General features: G+C 39.7%; 1 protein-coding gene across 4 annotated transcripts in view; it reads left to right on the top strand.

The window, feature by feature from the left end:
• The window catches only part of SPATA13 (spermatogenesis associated 13), a 100,019-nt gene that overhangs the window by 43,618 nt on the left and 43,998 nt on the right, over positions 1 to 12,403 (top strand). For 3 of the 4 annotated variants that reach the window (XM_081950192.1, XM_081950190.1, XM_081950191.1), the window contains exon 2: positions 3,890 to 5,680. The exons of the other annotated variant lie outside the window; for it this stretch is intronic. In XM_081950192.1, the coding sequence (XP_081806318.1) occupies positions 3,932 to 5,680 (1,749 nt within the window). In that variant the 5' untranslated portion in view covers positions 3,890 to 3,931. The remainder of the gene's footprint in view (positions 1 to 3,889; positions 5,681 to 12,403) is intronic. 4 annotated transcript variants of the gene reach the window in all.

The raw sequence follows: 12,403 nt of genomic DNA, 5'->3' as shown, positions 1-12,403 counted from the left end.
TATTAGCAGATACTCTAGGTAGGACTAGGTGATTTGTATTAGAAGGATCTTGATAAAAATTTGCATGACTTGTATTTTGGTTTATGCTTTTGTCAGGGAATTCTAAAGAGCAGGTAAAGAGGTGGGATTGAAGCATGAGACTGATACAAATGCAAGCAGGAAATATCATTTTGAATGAGTTCAGATCTTTCGGAGCAAATGAATTGCATCCTAGGTTAATGGATGAACTGGCAGACGAGTTGGCCAAATTCCAAAGGAATATTATCTTTAAGAAATCTTAAGAGAACCTGTGAATATCAGATGACTGGAAGACAAAGTCCCTCTTTTCAAAAGGGATAAACAAAGATTCAGGAAACTATAGATTAGTGAATCTGACCTGGATTCCTAGAAAGATTCTAAAACAGATCATGAAAAAATTGATTTGCAATCTCTTTCAAAATAATGTGATAATTATAAAAAAAATAGCACTTTGTTAAGAACTAATCTTGGAGGACTAACTTTGTGACATTTATCTGTTAAACTTCTTAATAAAGTGTGGGAATGTTATAGGCTTCATATATCTTGCGTTTAGATGTGATAATTATTTTAAAAATAGCATGTTGTTAAGAACTAATCTTGGAGGACTAACTTTGTGACATTTTTTAATCTGTTAAACTTCTTAATAAAGTGTGGGAATGCTATAGACTTCATATATCGCGTTTAGAAAACATAACCATAATGTGTTTTTCCCAAGTAATTTAAATTAGAGATTACAGTTAAAAAGAGTAAAAACTATACAAACTACAAAAACATAAAAAGAAAAGGAAGAATATAGCATTAAAAAGAAAGTAGAAGAAACTTTCTCTCTAGTCCCAACAAGTACACACAATTCAAGAAAATCTATTGCCATCTCTTAAATTAAATTATATACACTCTTCACCCCATATCTCATTTTAGCTAAAAACAACATCCATCCTTGTCATGAATTCCTTATTAGCAAATCGACTAAGCCAACCTTGTATTCCTTTCTTAAACTTTTAAAAAGCACAATTCTTGACCTCTTCAGGTAGAATCTTGCATCTTGATTTCTTGTCCTCTTTTTTTAATCCCTCACCTACCCACCCACCCAATCTTTCCAAACTTTAGCAGGTCTCTTGTACATCTCATAAGAGAAATTCATCCTTTTTTGTCTCTTCTCAAAAAACCCTTCAAAACAGATCTGTTTTGTATGTCCAGCCAAAAAAAAGGGGGGGGGGAGTGGGAAATCCATCTCTCTTTTCTGGTTTGATAGTTGTATATCTTCTTTAGGCATCAGGCATCAAGGGGCTTAGAGCATTTGGACGGGACAGTGAGTCCAGAATGGAACAGTGCAAACAATTTTGAAGGCTTCTCGGGTGGCACATGTAACACCACTGTTACATGAGCTATCCTAGCCGCTGATCTGCTTCCGGGTGTCATTCAGGCTGTTGGTCATTAGCTTTAAATACCCTGAAAGAGAAGCTGTTGGCTGGAGGTGGCTAGTGCAGTTACAAAAAAGCCACTACCGCCCCAAACCTGTTCTCTTTTTTAGTTTGTTTTAATCTTTTGCAGTACTGTGAGTTATACAGAATTCATAGGTCAGCATATATTCTCCCCTTACTAGAGGGGCAGACAATTTTTATGTAGGCTTTCTCCTCCTCAAACCTGTCTACCACGCATGCAGTGGTTATTTGCTGTAATGTCCATAATTTAAAAAATGGTTATAGAATTGTAGCTGTTAACTTGTACCAATTGTTTGGAGATATCTCTAATAATTTTTTGGAACATTATATTTACTCACATGCTTATCGGCTTTTCGCCCAGGTAAACTAGGGAGTGACCCTAACAGTTTGAGAACATGTATTTTCTTAACAGGGATGCTATTATCCACTATTAATGTCAGTATCTATACTCGTCAGTATTTTCTTTCATTACTTGAAGAGGTTGAGGAAATGCTTGTCAAATGTTCAGATGACATAATGCTAATAGAGTTAATAATTTACAGAAAATATGAAATTCAAAATGATCTTGATAGGCTGGAGAAACGGGCTCAGAGAGAAAAGCAAAAGATGCTTCATTTAAGGAAACAAAAGTAAACATTCTCAGGTGCAGGATAGCTGATACCTGGTGTGTTAATGGTATGATATTTTTGGAATATCAATGGATTACAAACTGAGGCAGCCTTGTCAAAAAGGCAAATCAAAATGTAGACTGCATCAGAAGAACTATTTTCAAAACACAAGAAATAATTGCTCCATTTTATTCTGCCTTGGTCAGACCTGACATCCTCTTGCAGGCTCTAGTCCCATATTATGTCTCACTTAGAAAACAGTTCAGATAAATTGGGACAGGCAATGAACATAAAGGGGTCTAGAAACTGAGTTCTATCAAAAGCTGGTTATGTTTAGCCTTCAGAAATGGCAATTAAAGGGAATATTCTTCAAACACTTGATTGAAGATTGTCTGTCAAGATTGTCACACAGAAGATCAATACATTCTGTCTCGTTCCAGAATGCAGGGCAGAGAATAATGGATTTAAGTTGCAGGAAGGCAGATTCTGATTGAATACTATGGGGTTTGACAATGGAATTATTTATCCAGAGCGGCAACTTCCCAATTTGTCTTTCATGAGAGAGATGTTCATGCAGATGCTAGACAGCCATCTACTGGGGTGCTTTAATTTCAATTTCTGCCCTCAGTATGGGATTCAACTCAATGGTTTAGATCAGGGTGTCAAACTCCTTTTCTGGCCCACGGGGTGCTTAGCTCTGGCCTGCAGGGCCACCATGGAAACAGCGAAGGACCAGCCCATGGTGTCTCTGCCAGCAAAAAAATGCAGCTCAGGAGGGCCACACACAGCCCTCGCAAGCTCTGTTTTCACTGGCAGAGGGTTGCGGGAGGATGTTGCAGCAGAAAACGGAGCTCAGAAGCCTGTTTTCGCTGGCAGAGCATTCGGGCCACAACAGGCACCCCCGACATGAGTGATGTCAAGCTGGCCATGCCCACCCTGCCCACACCCCCTTCCCCCTAGGTCAAACACAATCTGACGCGGCCCTCAATGAAATCGAGTTTGACCTCCCTGGTTTAGATGATCCTTTCCATTTCTATGATTCTATTCTTTTAGGTGGAGTTCATAATTGTGTTAAGCCACTACGGTTTGGTTTGTGGTTAGCATGATTCAATAATGAATCAAAATGATTTGTAAACCACAGGCTATAGCTTAATATGTGTGAATTTAACCAGTTGTGAGTTATTAAAATGGCCAGATTTCCACAATGTGATTTCAGGTAGTTTTTCAGGATTGTGGGTAAGAGCTTATGGGACCAGCTTACTTACCAAAAGCTTCATTCATATCCCCAGTCTTAAAATGTCCATCCCTAGTCACACAAAATCAGTTGAAAATTACATTGCTTGGAGGACAGATTTGTGACTCCAGCTCTTTACAAGGTGTCCAAACTGTATGACTTACTTAGTATGATTCCTCAATTTCAAACTGTGTATGACTTGATTATTATGATAAGTATAATCTTTATTGTCATTGTACTTAAAGACAACAAAATTGGTTTTGATTGGTTTTTGATGTATCAATCAGTAAACATATCTGAACCAATGGAAGCTTAAAATAGATTCTGATAAAGATATATGATTGGTAGATTGACTTTCTATGGCTGAAAGGATTAATATTAGAAATAATGGCCTGTTAACAGCATCTAAGTCAGCAGAGTAAGTAACATCTGATAATCATTTAATAACACGATTACTGTAGTATCATTTTAAAGATTTTCTCAGCTATACTATAGAGCCCTTCAAACCTTTTCTATCATACAGAGAATCTCTCTCTCCTTCTGACTTGAGAAAAATCCTAAATGCTGACTTTGTTTTCTTGGTGCAGGCAGTGCAGACTACTGGAGAGACGGATTCACCGAAAAAATGTATGAACAAGGAGCTTGAAAGATGCACAGTTGAACAAAGGCTTCCACATGGAGAAGATGCAGATCAAACAGTCATGAGCCATGACTCCTGTTCTGGTACAAAAACTGAAAACATGACCACGTGGCAGAATGGCTTGGGAAATGCCACCTCTGTTATCTGTATAGTAATGGATAATAAAGAATCAGGGAGCAATACTACCTCTTTATGTCATCATGGGGGGATCAGCCCAAATAACAAAAATGGAAATAACAATCAGGATGATAAAACCAGTCCTTCCAAAATAATGCATTTTTTCCCCACTCCCCGTAAGAGGTCCAGCTCCAACGTAGAGCGGCCTCGTTCAGTTATACTTATGGGGAACTCGTCAACATGGAATGCTTTGTCTTCCCTTAGAAAAATGGGATCTTTCAAGAAGTTAAAATCATCAGTCAATCTCCAAGGAATCCCAGCCAAAGAAGATCCAGATAGCTTAAAGGATAGCCTGTCGGAGAACAAAACCAAGAAGTATATTCCAAATAATACAACCGTGAGAGTTCAGACAAACAGGTATTCTTATTCAGGGCCTTTAAATGACAGTGCCACAGATAACACGGTGGTTTCTGATCATTCTGATGGAGAGGAAGATTCCTTCCTGAGGAACACACATCGATCACGCAGCATCAGGCGTGCTTATGCAACTGGCCGTATAAACTTATTAGATGGTGATCAAACCCAGGACCCACCGAGCAATACCAAAATAGTCTCCCCTGCATTGCAGGATCCCCAGATTTGTGAAATTGTAGGGAAAGATCCAGAATGTCCCAAAGTGATCTACAGGAGGAGTAAAAGCAGCGATAACCTGAATTTTCTCAAAAAGAGCTCGTTCAAAAGGAAGTCGACCTCAAACCTCACCGACCTCAAAGCTGTGAACGAAAAGCAATTGCCACCAAGAACCACGAGTATGTCGTCAACTGACTCAGACAAAACCAACAGGAACTCGGAGCGGAAATCAAAACGTTGGAAGAGCCCAATTAGAGCGAAGGATTTTGACAGAGTTTTGAAACTTGTCAGCAACGTAACCGATGGTGCTTTAAAGAAGGACTGTCCTAGGACTGATATTTCTTCCCCCGGTGAACAGAACCAAAAGACAAGACCAAACAGCAGGCTCCATGAGGACTATTCCCGCAGGGTTTCCAGCAGCACTGAGAATGAGAGGCGGAAGTGCCTGCCATCCCGGCGTCACCCAGCTTCAGCTCCTTCCAGGTACACCATGCAGTGCTCTGAGGACGACTCCACTGGATCACCATTTGCATTAAATGTTGATGCTACAGGCCATAGGATGTCGTCCTGTGAACTTTCAGACTTGGTTTGCTCTCCACCTCCACTTCAGAACCCAGGGTCAATTCCTGATGAAGTTTTCCATGAAGATTTTGATGGGTCAAAAAACTCCAGCCCATTTACATATAGCACTGAGCCCCCCAACCATCCTGCTAGACCCACCGTCCCCAAGCCTCAGAGTCTTAACGCTGAAAGCATCAAGTGCAACATGGATGTCCATTGTCCAGACCGGTACAGTACCCTGTCGCTCAGCTCAGTGGAAAGTGAGGGAAGAGGGGAGGGGTCGTCTGCCAAGTTGGGGAAGAGTCCTGTTTGCTTCCAGGATTCTGTGCAAGCCGTCTACTATGACGATACAAATGAAGACAGTGGCATCAGCAGCCATTCTCAGCTGAGTCTCAACTTAGCTATGAGTGCTGATGAAAAGAAGGAAGAGGTAAGAAGGAAAGTAATCCCTTTTTAAAACAATCAGTAATGCTTTATATGGTTGTCCCGTGGCTCAGCTGTCTTGTGCTTATTTATATTTTACTTTTGGTAAAATGCTTTCCTTTATTTATACAGTAATAAATCCCCCTGGATAGAACTTTAAAAAAAAAACAAAAACGAAAGTAGCACCAATTTATTTTGCTTCCCTATACACACGAATGACAACAGTTCTAGCAGAAAGGTTGCTTATGGACTTTTTCAAGGACGGCTTTATTGCATAAGGTTAGAAGGTTGGGGCAGGATCAAGATCAAGATTGCTAGATTCTTGACAGAAAACCTTTAGTGCAGGGGTATCCAAACTTGGCAACTTTTAAGACTTGTGGACTTCAACTCCCAGAATTCCCCAGCCAGCTGGCTGGGGAATTCTGGGAGTTGAAGTCCACAAGTCTTAAAGTTGCCAAGTTTGGACACCCCTGCTTTAGTGTAAATTACATGTCTATGTTGATGGTAGTAAACTGGTAACTGATCTGCCAACCAGCCCCAAACCTATTAAGCTTATAAATGCATAATGTATATGTGAATATCAATGCAGCATATATGGCATCTATTGCGTTTAAATGGCAAGATATGTTGGTAAGTGATTTGAATATGCTTTGGTTAGAAGTAAGGATACCATTATTTTCTGTCCCCAATTTATAAAGTATCATCCGGGATATAATGCAATTATTGTGATTTTTGAAAATGATTTGTTTTTTCCTTATATTTTTCTATTTCTTCTCACCAGCCCTTATCTACAAAAGCGTCAAGTAACTCATAATCATTAAAATGTTTAACATGTTTAAGAGCCATGTTGGGGCGGTGGTTAGAATGCAGTATTGCAGGCTAATTCTGCCGACTGCCAGCAGTTCAATTCTCACCGGCTCAAGGTTCTCAGCCTTCCATCTTTCTGAGGTCGATAAAATAAGGATCCAGATTGTTGGGAGAAATATGCGGACTCTGTAAAATCGCTTAGAGAGGGCTGCAAAGCACTATGAAGCAGTATATAAGTCTAAGTGCTTTTGCTATTGCCATTTTGTATTAGTAAGAAAAGTGCTGTGGTTACTGTTTTTGGATGCATCCTAAGAACATAAGCAGTGTGTCCTGTTGGATTGGATTCGATTCCTGGCCCATCTAATCCAGCAGAAGCCACCCAACTGCATGGGAATCCCCTGGTCTCCCAGCAGGTGGCCTTCAGTGACAATCACTACTTATCAAGGCTGATAGTCATGGATTCCCATGATTTCCATGAACTGATCCAACCCTTTCTTGAACCAGCCAAGCAAATCCTCATGGTAGTGAATTCCAAAGTTAAATTACATGTGGTGTAAAAAGTATTTTCTTTGGCCTGTCCTGACGCTTCCAGGATTCAATTTCGTTTGGTGACCTCTAGGTCTAACATTTGGGGAAGGAGGAAATAGCTTCTCCTTGTTCACTTTATCCACACTGCCTTTATATACCTCAGTGGTGTCTCTTTTTTTTTTTTTTTATAGACTAAAAAGACCCAAATATTGCAGCCTTTCCTAATAGGGAAACTGCTTCACCACCTCTTATCATTTTAGTTGTCCTTGCAACCTTAACTATGTCGTTATAGATTTTAATACCTAGACTTGTATGTATAGTTTGCGCATTCATTTTGATTTTTTAAATGCACATTTCTGTTCCTTGTGACTTTACAGAATGGCTTGAATTTTGCCTAATTTAAAGTTCAGAGGCTGTGGTTGCCCAAGATTTTTTACTGGAAAAGGCTTCAGTACTCTGTTAAAACCATTTTGCCCTTGTCCTCCAATTACCATCTACAAGCTCTTGCCTTTTCTATGTTCTTGTAAAGTTTGAAAGTAGAAACCGGAGAGTAGAACTATGCTAAATACGAGAAGTGTGTGGAAGAACAGGAAAAGGAAACTGGGTTAACAACTTGTGGCTTTTAACTTAACTCTTCTTTTTTATTTTGCTTCCTGTTTCTTAACTACCATTCTTAACTTGCAACATACACTGACAGTTATGTTTCAGAAAACTTTTAAAAGTTTCCATATAAACAGGCATTTTTCCTTCCTTCCTTCCTTTCTGTTGTTCTTTTCTCTCTCTCTCTCTCTCTCTCTCTCTTTTTCCGTGATTATAATAAAAATACAGATTTCATAAAGTTCTCTACTGAATATAACAGCTCTATTACTTGATGCAGTAAAGTGTACTGGAAGAGAATAATATAAACTCTTTTCTTCCTCCTGTTTGTGGCTACTTTACTGACTGTGCTGTGCCACATTTTAGATATCATCCTATCTTGGTTATTTAGAGCAGTTACCTATAACTGTGTGAAGACTCTGCAAGTTTATTCTAAAATGTTTGATGTTGATACATGAAAAATTATCTAGCTTTGACTTGTCACATCTGATTTGTTAATTTATTTTTATCCCACTTTTATTACTTTTTATAAATCACTCAAAGTGGTAAACACCCTTCTCCTATTTTTCCCATAACAACGATCTATTGAGGTGCGTTGAGCTGAGAGAATATAACTAGCCCCAAATCACCCAGATGGCTTTCATGTCAATTTCTGACTCTGAACTGATAAACCAAAGACCGTAATGCAGACTTTATTTCCATAGTTGGGGTCTCATTGTATGAAAGATCAGACCACAGAATAATATTGAAAAGTTAATTGGTAACTGAACCTGTTTTATATACATTTATCTCTGATTCCGATGCCTGTTCTTCTTTGGAATAAACTTTAGTAGACTGATAGAGATATATCAACCAGATCAGTGGGGGGGGTTCCTCTCCCCATTACTAGCGGTATGCTATGCACTGAGCTGGGCATCCTGCACGTGCTTGCGCACTCCCTGCACACTCAGCTGCTTGTCGGAGGTCGTGCAGGCGCCACACACTGCGCGCGTGTGCGCAATTAGCCGGTTGCCTTAAAAACAGGTATGGAACATGGGTGGGCCAAATGAGCCACCGTACCAGTATGGCGGCGGCTGCTCTTTGCACTTTGCATTAGAACTTCCCAGATCAGAATACCTGCTTTATACTGCAGAAGGGTGTAATTTTCCATAATCCAGGTAAAAGGATGCAAAGTATGGGATTTCGGAAAATTCAGTGTTTAGCCGCTAAAATCAATAATAGAACAATAGAATGAAGCTTTTTAGATGATAGCGTTTTGTGTTTTAATACCTTTGTTACTGATTTCATGGAGAAGCCATAGATGGAGTGAATCTTTCTCCACAGGGACTAAAAAATTGAAATGAGAGCTGAAGTATTCCTAGTTCTGAAGCAAAATTCACATGTTAACCTGTAACATTTAATTATGTAGTCTTAATCGACTACTATGAACACAGAGCACTTAACGTGCTGGTGTTGATGTAGTAAAACCAGCATGTTCGTAATCAGTGAATCTATAAATCCACATTTTTCATGAAGCAGATGGAAAATTAAAGCCCTCCATTAATTTTATTATTTAACTTCCTTTCAAGGGAAAACTTTCCCTTTTGCCTTGGGGAATCAATCTATTTGTATTCTCAACATGCCCCCTAGTGGTATGCACGGAAACGTGACAGATTCAAATTTTGAAAATTTATGATACTCTGACATGTAAACCTTTTAATTATCCAGAAAATCCCCTTAAGCATAGCGTACGGCTCAGTTACTGTTGTTGAGAGTTCAGTGTTCCTGCAGAAGTTTGCCATTCCCATTAGATTTACAGAATACTTTAATAAGGACTTCAAAAGAACAAATAGATATAATATATCATATTAGATGTAAATAATTACAGCTGATGACCTAGAAACCAGGAGACTGTGAGTTCCAGTCCCACCTTAGGCATAAAGAACGGGATGGGTGACTTTGGGCCACTCATTTTCTCGTAGACTAGTGCACCTCACAAGGTCATTGTTGCGGGAGAAATAAGAAGCATTAGGACTGTTTGCAGCCTTGAGTTATTAATAAAGTAACTCCGTAATAAAGCTGGACTAAAATCTAGTACTAAATGAATAAATCAACATGTTGATTCCTTATTACAATTTATACAGTAAGCCAGTATTATTGTTGCAGCATGCTGGTTTGTTTGAGGCTTGCCAAATGCTAATGATGAATGACAAAAGCAGTGTTTTGCTGCCAGCTCCTCCCTGCTTAGGGACCATGCCAGCTTATGACGCATGTCGAAAAAGCAGATATTTGCCACTATTGCGCACGCAGAAAAAGCAGGGCTTGTGTTACAACGCTGTTTTCATCATTCTGCCCCCTCCACCTCCTGCAAATACTGAGTTGATAACCCGGGCTCATGATTTATAAATATAATAAAGTTTAATTTATAGAAAAGTATAATCAAGCGATGGCAGGCAAGATTCATTCAGGCGCTACAATCTAATTAGGTCTGTAATGAAGCCCGTGACCTTTATTATCTAAGCAATTGAGCAAATGCATTAATCATTATCCATAACAAGGATGCGGAAGCCAACTTAGTTTCCCTCTCTTGTCGGCTGCTGCAGAAGGACAGCAATAGAGCTGAGTTCACAAGGTGCAGTTGCATCATCTAGATTTCACACCATTTTTAATGTAGATAATAAACCTAATTATCACTCAACTCTTTTTTTATTTTTTGTGGCTTCGAATCAGCCTTGTCTCTTGGTGACTATAATGTTTCATTTGAGAAACTGAGAGGCAGTTTGGTGTAGTGGTTAAGATGCTTGCTTAGAAACTGGGAGACTGTGTTCTAGTCCTTTCTTGGGCGTGAAGCCAGTTAGATGGGGAGGGGGGGGGAGAGGAAATAGAAGTGTTAATATTTTGTTGCCTTACCTTGCCTTTAAATACACCCGCATGCATAATCGAATAATAATAATCTGTGTTTAAAATATGGTATTTTAAAGTTGCAGATTGTAGCAGGGAAGAAACTAGCTTAACTTTCTAGTCCTGAATTTCTCTGTGCCCAATGGACTGAAGTTGGATCAAATATACTGCGTTTTTCTACAAACCATTTCTGAAAACAAGCCACAATAGCATGTCTGCTCCTGAGAGCAGTGTGCGTAAGCCAGGACATGACTACCATAGAATACCGCATGTCCTGAGAGAGAGGTTCCTAGAGGTTTGGGACTTCTGGTTCCCATAATTCCCAGCCACTGGGTTGCAAAGCAATGGAATTATAATTGCCAGACTGAAAAAGGCTGACTTTAAGATATGCCAACAGTAAGGAAAGTCTATGTTATTCTCTTACCAGAATCTGTTCTAGATCTACCTGCTGAGTATGCAGAATTGCATTCCATTATATAGCACTGCTCATAAACTCTGCTTGGAGAGTGTATTTCTGCAGGAAGAAAAATCAAAATTACATTTAGGGCAAAATACTTCTTGTTTATTCTTTACTGGACCTTTTCCATGTGAATATCCCTACAGCAGAAATATACATACCTAAACAGGATTCCATGTATAAAGTTAATCTCCATATCTATTTATTTATTTGCATCGTGCCTGGTTATTTTTACAAACAGCTCAAGGCATTGAACATAACCAACATCCTTTCCTCCTCTTACTTTCCCCACAACAATAACCTTGTAAGATGAGTTGGGGCCAGGGGTGGGTCCCTGCCAGTTCTAACCTCTTGTATAGAAGAGGTTCCACAAATCTACAGTGCCGTTTAGAACTGGTTCCAGCTCCCTCCCCCCGCCCATCCGCACATCATCAAGATGAAGAGCGAGAGGAGGAATTCTGGGAGTTGAAGTCCACAAGTCTTAAAGCTGTCAAGTTTGAACACCTCTGAGTTTTTTCCTAAAGGATTAGGGGTGCAAGGGTCTTGTAACTTGACAGCTTTAAGACTTTCGTGCTTCAAATGCCAGAGTTGCTGAGCCAACATTTTGGTTGCTAAGCAAGAGCATTAAGTGAGTTTCACCACATTTTACAAGTTGGCCATGCCCACCCAGTCACATGACTGCCAAGCCACTCCCACTCGGTCACATAGCCGGCAAGCCACTCCCACAAAGCAGGCCATACCCACAGAAGAGGTTCTAAAAAAAATTGAAACCCACCACTGGTTGGGGCTGAGGGAGAGCGAGTGGCCCAAAGCCTGCTTTCATGGCTAAGGCAGGACTAAAACTCACCATCTTAAGCTTTCTAGCCTGGTGTCTTAACCATTAGACCATGGGTTTCAAGCTTGCTGTGTCACGTTGCCATCCTGTGGCGTTTGCGATGTTTTTCCATTTGCAGAGCTGGGGTGGGCGTGGCCTGCGGGTAACGCATCCGGCTTGCAGGCCTCCTGTTTGACATCCCTGCATTAGACCAAACTGACAATTTCCATTTTAGAGGATAGGACAAGCAGATTGGATTATTCTGCTATTTGGTTTCAAAAAACATGTACAGTAAACCCATCATTGTTTCCCCCCAGCCCATTCCAACTTTCAGGAGATTATTTTTTCTCTCAGTAACTATGATTACCAGGAATTTCCAAAATCTAAAACTCAACCTTGTGTTTTCCAACTGTTGGGATTTCAACTTTCACTAAACACTCAAGTTTAAACTAATAATTATGGTATAATAATTACAGTGACAAATTAGTCACAAAATTAACCTAAAAGAAATTGATTGCCTCAGTTTTGGACTGGTTAAGATAGGTCATAAGTGTTCCTCAACACGCCCTCCTAAAGATATAATAAAACTACAATTCGAAGCTAGTTGCTTCAACTGGTTAGGATTTTTTAGAATTACACTAGTTGAT

Source organism: Natrix helvetica, assembly GCF_964273705.1.
Source record: "Natrix helvetica genome assembly, chromosome: 4".
Classification (NCBI taxonomy): Eukaryota; Metazoa; Chordata; class Lepidosauria; order Squamata; family Natricidae; genus Natrix; species Natrix helvetica.
This window is presented reverse-complemented; position numbering and strand designations above follow the sequence as displayed.